The sequence below is a fragment of the Schistocerca gregaria genome, chromosome 2 (genome assembly GCF_023897955.1).
Source record: "Schistocerca gregaria isolate iqSchGreg1 chromosome 2, iqSchGreg1.2, whole genome shotgun sequence".
In the NCBI taxonomy this organism is placed as follows: Eukaryota; Metazoa; Arthropoda; class Insecta; order Orthoptera; family Acrididae; genus Schistocerca; species Schistocerca gregaria.
In genome coordinates, this window is record NC_064921.1 from 743181239 (window position 1) to 743192631 (window position 11393).

At 42.0% G+C, this 11393-nt stretch overlaps 1 protein-coding gene across 1 annotated transcript in view; it reads left to right on the forward strand.

Moving 5' to 3' along the window:
• The window catches only part of LOC126335957 (protein drumstick), a 29063-nt gene extending 18216 nt beyond the window's left edge, over positions 1 to 10847 (forward strand). The window contains exon 2 of the mRNA XM_049999433.1: positions 10694 to 10847. Within this exon, the coding sequence (XP_049855390.1) occupies positions 10694 to 10847 (154 nt within the window). The remainder of the gene's footprint in view (positions 1 to 10693) is intronic.
• Positions 10848 to 11393: the final 546 nt, after the last annotated feature.

Sequence of the window (11393 nt, forward strand, 5' to 3'; positions counted from 1 at the left end):
AACACTGACACCATGATTTTCCTCGTAGTTTACTGAGTTTTGAATTTTTTGGCTGAAGTAGCATGGGTATGGCTTCATTGATTGTCGTTTGCTCTCTAGAGTATGGTGATAAGCCCGAGATTCATCTCCTGTCGCAATTGAGAAAAGCCTCGCCTTCAGTCTGAAAACTGTCAACTGTCACTGACGCTGTTGATTTTTTGTGTTTCGGTAAGCATCTTGGGCACTATCGCGCATGCATATTGTGATAATTTAGTCAACCAGTTACGATTTCTAAATGAGATGTCGTACCTTACCGAGTACATCCGAGAAGGACCGAGCACCGGCCGGTGTGGCCGAGAGGTTCTAGACGCTACAGTCTGGAACCGCGCGATCGCTACGGTCGCAGGTTCGAATCCTGCCTCGGCCATGGATGTGTGTGATGTTCTTAGGCTAGTTAGGTTTACTTAGTTCTAAGTCTATGGGACTGATGACCTGAGATGTTAAGTCCCAGAGTTCTTAGAGTCATTTGAACCATTTTACTTCATGGATGATTTACATTTCCTTAAGAATGTCAGTATGGCATCTGCTTCTCCTACTATTTTTTCTATGTGACTATTCAACTTCAGGTCGCTCTGGATAGTTACTCCTAGATATTTTACGGTAGATACTGTGTCCTGCAGTTTGTCATCAATAGTGTAGTTGTATAGTAATCGATTACTTTTCCTATTTATGGGCAATACATTGCATTTATTTACGTTCAGAGTTAACTGCCAGAGCCTGCACTATCCATCAACCCTCTGAGGGTCATTCAGTAATTCGATACCCGCGAAGAGACTTACAGAGCTTCTGATGATCTCTACTAGATCATTTATATTACTTGTGAACAGTAACGGACCTTACACACTTTTTTGGGGTATTTCGGAACTTACCTTTACATCTGTCGATTTTGTTCCGTCACGAGCGATTTTCTGAATTCTGTCTGCAAGGAAGTTTGAATCCAGTAGCAAATGTAGCGAAATTCGAGTAGCCGGATAAATGGAGACGCACAATGAGGCTCCACTCAGCCTCTGCACATTCACACTGGTATGTTGCATCTCCGTATTCTTTGTACTGGTCACTTAACATCTTACGTAATTCTCGACCTCATGTACACCACCAGGCCTGGAAACAACACTAAATACGATCAACAATAATGCACCGTGTGTGCAGCTCTACTTGTCAGAGAATTGCAACTCTAACTATTTACATGCCCACCGATGGTGTGTAGGTGTAAGAAATTACATTGACATCCGACCATATCTTCTGGAGTTCCAAATATTTTATGAGGCAGTGTACCCTGGGCTTCATGGATTGGGCTCAGACAGTATCATCAGTTGAGGAGGAGAAGTTATGGAAATAAGGTAATTCAGTTTAGCTACCAAGGATCTCTGCCAGTCGTTGCCACAAGTAGACGTTATGTCAGATCTTTAGTTAGCTCCTTCTAGCGGAGTCTTCACAAGAGTGGCATTACGCTGTTGGAAAGGTCTGAGGTAATCTGACGTGGTTGGGCACGTCTTGTCGCTGGCGACACTGCAGGGATTTTCCGCCGCGGACAGTGGCTGAGCGACCGCAGAAACACGTTCTGCTGCCGGAGAAGCGCGAGGAGCGGTCGCCGGGCCGCTCATTTGAATAGAAATCCCGCGACGCTCCCGTGACGGTCGGCGCACTAATCCCCACACCTACAGCGACGCGGCTTCTGCAGGCTGCGTTCTCAGCCAGCGCTCCGCCGCGCGGACGCGCCCTCTGAGATCCGGCCAGCAGGTGGTTCACCCTCACTCTCTAATCGCTGGGAAACGTGCTTCGCCACCACAGTTACCCACATCATCCACAATAATGTCTCTATATTGGGAATCAATATGTCTAGACATTGGTAGCTTACTCTAGTATGACTCGTGTTTGACACGGGTAGATGTCAGGAGCTTACACATCTCCCCTGCTTGCAACCGCAGCTCAGAACGAGTTGCCACTACTTAAATTTTGATTTCTTCTTTCTTGTGACAATTAGTCTAATATGAGATTGTCGTATTACATATGCTCCTCTATTTCATTATGGGTTGATAAAAGATACACCAGATGAAATATCATCTTAATTAGTGTAATTGTCACATTATATTTCTATAACTGTTTGTACCTAGCATAAACCTTTCATCTGTATCTGTCTTGGTCGGAACAAGTTCATTATACCTTCGATACATGCATAATAATTAAAAACTATTCATACTGCCCTTATATTCTCTCATCCCCTTAATTACACAAGCTACTGCAATATTGCTATTTCAATATTTTTTCTACATACACTACCACAGTAACAAATGTATCTTACTGGTGTTCGAAACACCGAATGCATGTTCCTTTTGGTACATTTCATTCATTTAATCTTTCACCATTTCATTCCTATATCCTCTTTTGATAGTTTTAAGTCTGTTATATTATATACTCCATATTTTTTGTTTGATTTAGGAAAATAATAAGTAATACGTATTGGGATGAGGTATGTCAGCCATCTCAAAGGGACCTTTGTATGTATCAAAAAAAAAACTTAGAAATTACTGTAGTAGTTTGGTTTGATTTTTCGTGGATCCCCTTTCTCTACTTTAGTTAATTTCCTTTCTCATCATGTCTTTTCTTACGCTTCAACATCTTCTTTTCAATATGCTCTTTTACTAACTCTTTCTTTCCTACCAATGTTATATCCCTTCTGTAGTGTTAGCTTCTTTTTCTCCCATTATTATTGCATTGGTTTTAAATCCTGTGCTTTCGTGTCTCAGATTATCCAATATATTTCCTATGTCAGATATATATTTTGCCTAACTGCTACGCCTGTCATGACAAAATGTCCCACAAAGCCTCCCTATCTCCCTCACATAGAGCGCTGCTGGGTTGCCTGTGGTATGATATGCTGCTTTATACCTTAACTGCTTGTTCCTGCATATTGCATTTTCATTTCGTGGAAGTAAATTCAGACCCACTGTATGATAGTATGCCACCTGGTTTACCTACTTTTACAAAATAGTCTTCACCAATCTTGTCAAAGACTGCTTTCCCTGTGGCATTTCTCAGAGGGTATAACTTTATAAACTTAGAAAATATACCAACTGCTACTTGAATATAACAAAAACCTCCTGCCGTCATTGGTAGTGGACCATAGAAATCCAAAGCCACGATTTCTAACACTTCTTCGGGTGGCATAGATTGCAACAGACCCCTACACTTTTGATTACTTACTTTGATTTTCTCGCATAGGTCATACGTTTTCTCCTAGACATATTCTTGAGGTACACTGACGCCACAATGTCCATAACTGAAATAGATACAATCAGTTAACGTTACTACATCTTCCTCTGGCCATCATGCTCTCCAAATATCAAATATTTTCTCTTTCCTTCTAAGCAATAGTCCATTAAAAAAACAGCAATATTTATGTATCTTGACATTACTTTTTTCCTAAGTTCTGTCTCAACTAGTACCGAAAATGGGTCCTCATTTTGTTCTTTTCTTAAATTTTTACAAACGTGTTTCATTTCTTTACAGTGTTTAAACTTTTTTGTATAATAGATTCTCTTATAGCCCTCTTCTCCTAATACTCCATCCTCTGGTCTTATTTCTGAGGGTAACCTGAACAAAGCATCTGATAAAATGTTTTGTTCACCTTTCATATAGTTTATTTCAATGTCAACTTGCTATAAGTATAACAAATATCATGTCAGTCTAGTATGTACTAGCTAACATTTGTTAAAAATTGATAGTGCTTGAGGGTCTATATACACTATCACTTTGTGTCCCCACGAAAAGTTGTAAAATTTTTTAAATGTCCAAATGATTACTTGAGCTGCCTTTTCTGAAATGGTGTAGTTCCTTTATCACTTGTTCAAAGTTATGCTTGCAAATGCTACGGATTTTCTTTCTTCATGCCCGTCTTGATTAACTATTTGCAATAAGTGTACCCCTTATTCGTATGCACAGTGTTGGTCTCTAAGCAAAATGGAAATCTTGAGTCTTGATGGTTCAAAATCCGTCTTCACTGAGATTTTGTTTCAACTGTTAAAATCCTGTCACTCTTTTGTCCAAATAAAGCCTTTACTTTTCTTTTCTAATTAATTTAGTGCTGGACTATTAAAAGTCTGATATCACACAAATTTTTGATAGATTCTGCATAATCCTAGAAATGTCTTCTACATTTGGGAACCTGGAATTCTTTAACTGCTCTAATTTTCTCATGGTCTTCAGTGATTCATTGACTACTTATTAGATATCCTACAAACATAATTTCACTTTTCACGAATCCAGATTTCCTTAATTGTAAAGTCATTCCTGTTTTATGCAAGGCCTGAAACACTTATCTTAACAAATTAGTGTTCCTCCCAACTCTTCGTCGTTCTCAGTATATCATTCATGTATACAGTAATTTTGCTTCTCAGCTCATTGCCTAATACTTTATCGAAAGCCTGTAGAAATATGGATACTGATATGTTTTAGTCAAATGGCACTACACAATATTAGTACCATTTCGTTCCAAATAAAAAAGCTGCACATTCCCTATATTCTTTAGCCAAGTGCATCTACCAGTGTTCCACTATTAAATTGATGCTGCTCAGATACTTAATTACATAAAAATTTTGTATTATGTCATCTAAAATATCCAGTTTGTTGCACTCTCTTTCAGTTATTGAATTCACTTTTGTGGCATGTAGTACCACTCTGTTTCCACTATCCTTTTTTTGTACACACATTATGTGGTTATTATACTTGCTTTTACTTCTTTCTATAACTTCTAACTTTTCTTCTTTCTGCCATTCAGTTACTTCATGCACCTCTTGTTGAAATAATTTCTCTTTGTCTAGCCTGAGCCTATAATAATGTTTATGATTAAATTAACAACTACCAAAATCACATTTTCCATCGAACAGTTACCAGTTTTAAAAGACTTGTTTCCTCACAAGATTACATAATTTTCCTGTGTCACTCAAATTCTTAAGTCCAGATACAGACATTACTGGAATTTCATATTTACCAGTTACTGGTTTCCACACAGATTCAGAAATACATGCTGTTTCAATTCCAGTATCTATTTAATGCATATTCACTCACACCATATAACTGTACACTTATTAAAGATCAAGCTATTTGAGTATCCATCTTCCTCTTCGATCGTGTGGGCCAGGGTGGCAAGGGCTATAGCACGATTGTTTCCTTATTGATTTTTTCCCTTCCGACCCAACACTTTCATTATTCATTTTATCATTCTCGTACTGGTATTCACTTGAATCACACCCATTGGATTACTCCTCTTGCATTTCCTGTCTATTGTGTGCACTATCACCACACACTCTGTTCTATTACCGCCTCATCACTCTCGCCGCTACTAGTTTCATTATTATCACTTTGATCATAGGAATTACCTACTGATTCCTCCTCCTCACCAAAAGCTTGGAGAATATCCTCAATACTTTCCTCTAATTCATTATTACACCTTTCTTCAATTTTCTCATTTCTACTTAGCATGTATTCTCCTTTGCCCCCCCCCCCCCCCTATAGTCAGTTACACCTGTACACATTAGTTTCTTACCCACTGATCATATGCTTCCTTTTCACTAGTATTTTTATGGCAATTATTCTCTATAACCTCCTCTCCTACTACTTTTTCTGTGCTACTAATAGTTACTGTCCCTATTAATTTACAAGTCTCAGATTTCTGCTTTTTGGGGATTCCATCTTTATTATTGGTGACGTTACTTTGTTCCTTCCATTCATAAAATGGCAAGATATCATTTACATTCACGTTACATACACTTCTTAACTTATAATACCTCTTCAGCTCCTTTTATGTACAAAATTCCGGTAAACCTCATACCCACTTTAATTTAGAGTCCCTTTCTCTTTTTCTCCACTGATTTATATCTTTCTCGTACCAAACGTGGTATTCATTATTCCTACTTTTATTGTAATAATTTACTCTCTACTTACTGCATTACATATTATTATTAAAATTATTATTCTAGTGATAATGTTGGTTCTCCTATTGCTGCTTTTGGGGCCTACCCCTATGTTCCACTCCAGCTCAACTCTTTACTGTGGCGGACCCTCGTTTTCTGACTGGTGTTGGGCTCTGCAATTGTGACTACAACTATTTCCATAACCTCTTTAGCCCCTCCTGTCTCTGTTGGTTCTCTGATCACGCTCCATATTCTTGTTTGTTGCCATTTATACTGTTGTTGTTGTTGCTACTATTATAATTCTATCTATTCTGGTTATGGTTGTGGGGGTTGTGGGGCCTATTTTCATTGACCCTATTCCACACATGGAGTTCACCTACTGGCCTCAAGAAATCTTTCCTACGAGAATTTCCCAAACTAATGTAACCTTCACGGTTCAGTGACGCCAGAGGAAAAATTCGTAAACAATTCTGTAAATGGTGCGTTCTATACGTATTTAAGGCCTTTTAAGAAGTACCAAGGCAAACTCCGAAACTGTTCGTCACCCAGTCTCACCTGGTTGGTTGATCTTTTACGTGTCTCTAAAGACGATGCGAGATTTATTCAACTTACAAAGTACAGGGCAAGCTTATCCCTAAATAACATCCCATCGCTAACAAGTTTCCAGTATCGATACTGACGAACATCCTCAAGTCTTCTTCGACGGTACGTAGTGGCTACCCTGGCGGCGGGTACTACTGTGAAGTTATTTTTTCAACATGGGTGCCTGAAAATCTTTGCCGGCTATGTGTGGTAGAACTCGAGATGTATTTGCATGGCAACTTTACCGATTCATTGAATTATAACTCCAAGAACTTTTAACTCAAATTTCGAGGTTTGTCGAATACTGATGTGGTAGGTTGTAGGAACGTACGCCGAGTCACGCTGAATCGACATTAGGCGACTAAGCGTTTGACTTCCACGATACAACGTGAACAATGGAAGTGTGTCGGCTACGTGAAAGAGAGTAAATCGATCGTGTATAATGAGAAACACTCGTGTATATTGAGTATACTGCTTGCTTTGCTTTGGAACGTTTGCTTTGCAGCAGAAGATTGGCGGGTGATTGCCACTATTGGGGTACCACAGAAGACGACTCATATTTGTGCCAATGTTGACATAACGCCGTAGTCAGGGGACGTGCGGCTAACGTTTTGAACCTTAGTCAACGGGAGAGGATTTCCTGACTGCATGAATCATAGTTCCTTCTGCCTCAAATCAGAGGTTCCAGTAAGGTGGAGAGGAAGGAAGTGCTAGAGTTTAACATCCCGTATACAGCTTCATCAACATGTGCATTCCACAAACTACTGTACAGTGCATGGCTGAGGACAGGCCGTACCAATGTAATCGATTTCTTTCTATTTCATTCGATTTCTGAGAACGTCAGTCTGTAAGCTGTCGCCTTGTTTTCGTGACGGCTACCCGATATACACGATAGTGGCAGCAAAATAGTCACACAGTCTTCTCCAAGTGAAGTTTCCCTAAACTTATTCAACAGGGTTTGGTGAAAACTATGTCGTCTTTCCTGCAAGGATTCCCATTTAATTTTCTCAAGTATTTTTGTTAGACTTTCGTATGGATTACAGTGCTATACCGACCCATTAGGAGCCTAGCAGCGCATCACTGAATTCGTTCAATGTTATTTGCCATGGCTGCTTGATGATGACTCTAATCTTCAAACAGTATTGTAGAATTGGTCGCAGTAACGTCATATATGTCAGTTTCCTTCGCAGAAACCTTACATTTTCCCACAACTCTGATGAAAAATCAAAGTCTCTCTTTCATGTTCCGTAATACTGACTTGGCAAGATCGTTTCTTTAATATTGCTTGTCAGTGTTGCCCCTAGATACTTACACGATTTAAGATGCTTAAGATATCCACCACTAATCTTGTACCCAGTACAGGGTTCTTTCTCTGTTTTACGCATCATTCAATATTCGCCTACATTTGAAGGGAACCATTCAGTACGTAACTGTGAATTTCGTCGAAGCCTTTCTCCAATCCCTTAGGATCACATCGTCAACGAATTAGTGTGATGTATCGTATACGTACACTGAAAAGCGCTTCAGTCCGGAACCACGTGGCTGCTACGGTCGCATGTTCGAATCCTACCTCGGGCATGAATGTGTGTGATGTCCTTAGGTTTGCTAGGTTTAAGTAGTTCTAAGTCCAGGGGACTGATAACCTCAGATGTTAACTCCCATAGTGCTTAGAGCCATTCGAACCATTTTTTTACACTGAAAACATGAGATCTGCACTTATTCTTCCAGTGAAACATATTCCGTGCGGTATAAGACACTGAGTTCTATTAGTCAAATATTCCTCTAGCCAATCCTACACTCTCTGTGAGAATATATTGATTAGTAACCGATTATGTGATGTACTCTATCTGATCAGGGGATCCATACCGAAACCAGAGAAGGTAGTAATGTTGGACGCTGTGGTCTCGAGCAGAGCCGACTATCTAAGTCATCGCAAAAGTGTTCCATTGGGTCCAGATCGATTCTCTGGGCAGGCCAGTCCACCTGACTTTTTGTCCATCCTCATGGATGCTTTTCTATGGCAGGGTGCATTGTCAGACCCTTGCAACCAGTTATCGTCTCCGAACCCTTCCTCTGCTATGCAAAACATACAGTGCTGTAAAGTGTATATACATCCTTCCGCATTTGGCGTCTTCTTCAGCACATTGGGGGACCACTTCCTAAACACGAAGAATACCCCCATACTGTAACACGGCCTCCTTCGTACTACATGGTTGGCACTACTCGCGATGGCAGGTGAGGTTCTCCAGGCATTCGCCAAAACCAAACCTTTCCTTCAGATTGCCACAGGGTATATCATGATTCATCGCACCAAGTTACTCGTTACCAGTCATACACTGTCCAGCATCATCACCCTTTACTCCATCACAAGCATCGCTTAGCACTAACAACTGAAATGTATTTCTTCCGAAGACCTGCTTGGTCTTTGTGCCCCATTGTTTCTAACTCCTTAGCTATGCTGCTGCTAGCACTTCTGAATGCACGACTGATTCCATCCGCTGATTTCATACGACTTTTTACAACCACTGTCAGCAATTTTCAGTGGTCGCCGTCGGACAGTACATCAGGCAAACTTGGTTTAGCTGTGGTTCTTCCTTCCCGTTTATGCTTCACAATCCCACCAATAGTCGACTTGGGCTGCTTTAAGATGGTTGAAATGTCTGTGCTTGATTTGTTTATCAGGGGACATCCAAAGACCAGTCTACGCTCGATGTCACTGAGTTATCCTGCTGTTACTGTTTCAATACTGACAACAGAATGTTGTTCGATAGAGTTCCGCACTGTCGCCTGATAAACAAAGTAAGAGCCTACGGAATATCAGACCAGCTGTGTGGCTGGATTGAAGAGTTTTTAGCAAACAGAACACAGCATGTTGTTCTCAATGGAGAGACCTCTACAGACGTTAAAGTAACCTCTGGCGTGCCACAGGGGAGTGTTATGAGACCATTGCTTTTCACAATATATATAAATGACCTAGTATTGTCGGAAGTTCCATGCGGCTTTTCGCGGATGATGCTGTAGTATACAGAGAAATTGCAGTATTATAAAATTGTAGCGAATTGCAGGAAGATCTGCAGCGGATAGGCACTTGGTGCAGGGAGTGGCAACTGACCCTTAACATTGACAAATGTAATGTACTGCGAATACATAGAAAGAAGGATCCTTTATTGTATGATTATATGATAGCGGAACAAACACTGGTAGCAGTTACTTCTGTAAAATATCTGGGAGTATGCGTACGGAACGATTTGAAGTGGATTGATAATATAAAATTAATTGTTGGTAAGGCGCGTGCCAGGTTGAGATTCATTGGGAGAGTCCTTAGAAAATGTAGTCCATTAACAAAGGAGGTGGCTTACAAAACACTCGTTCGACCTATACTTGAGTATTGCTCGTTAGTGTCGGATCCGTACCAGGTCGGGTGGACGGAGGAGATAGAGAAGATGGAAAGAAGAGCGGTGCGTTTCGTCACAGGGTTATTTGGTAACAGCGTTACGGAGATGTTTAGCAAACTCAAGTGGCAGACTCTGCAAGAGAGGCGGTCTGCATCGCTGGGTAGCTTACTGGCCAGGTTTCGAGAGGGTGCGTTTCTGGATGAGGTGTCAAATATATTGCTTCCCCCTACTTATACCTCCCGAAGAGATCACAAATGCAAAATTAGAGAGATTCGAGCGCCACAGAGGCTTTCCGGCAGTCATTCTTCCAGAGAACCATACGCGACTGGAACAGGGAAGGGAGGTAATGACAGTGGCACGTAAAGTGCCCTCCGCCACACACCGGTGGGTGGCTTGCGGAGTATAAATGTAGAGGTAGATGTAGATGTAGAATGCTCGCGGCCTGCCTTGATACTGGCGGGCCCCCTCTCATGACATCTAGTGGTCAGTTCTGCATTACACGCGAGTGCCTACATACTTTTGATCAGATACTGTACACGTCCACGTAGAAAGGAATGGGGAAGGAAAGGGACCTTGCCTATTGACACGAACCATCCCGGAATTTGCCAAAACATAAATAAAGGCAAAGAAACGAAACTCTGAACCAGAAGGACTGTCGAAAGTTTGCAGTTCATAACTGCCAGTCGCTTCACAGACTCTCTCGGTGGGTTAGAAGCCACGGAGCCTGTGAGGAGAATGTAGCAGTGGGAACGTGTGTGGAAGTAGCAGCGCGAATCGCGGAGAAAACGGCGGCCGCATACTGGCTGACCTGGAGGCGGGCGGAGGCGGCGGCCCGGGGTCGTGGCATTCCGGGATGACACCGCAGCCGCAGCCGCAGCCGCGGAGAAAGCCGCTGCCGCTGGAGGCCCGCGAGGCGTGACCCCGCCGCGCACAGTGGCTCTTCGCCGCTTCGCGGGTCACCGGGCCAAGCGGCCGCTCCCAGCACGGCACCCACGCGCCAACTCCGCGACCCGCCCCGCCGGAGCCACGGGTGCGGGCCGCGGCTCGCCCCTGCTAATCCCTGCAGTCACCAGCTGTCCCGCCGCTTTCTACGGCTCTTGCTACGCACGCCGGACAATTCTTATTATCTGCCTTATGTGCTCGTCACACGCGTCTCGTCACATTCAACGTACAATGAAGCGCCAAAGAAAGTGGTATAGGCATGCGTGTTCAAATACAGTGATATACAGGGAGTCCGAAAAGTCTTTCCCTGATTACATAAATTGATAACTCAGGCTAGAAGTAGGTGTCTAATTGGTTACAAACTATCAAAGTTTTCACACATCAGTAAACTTCCACATGAGCACATCTAGCCGATATTCAGTTTCCGTCCACACAGTAGCCAACATCACTGGAGGGATCGATTCAACGACTGTGGTTATCCACTAACGCAGAGTTTCAAGATCTGGTACACGTGTTCGGTAGA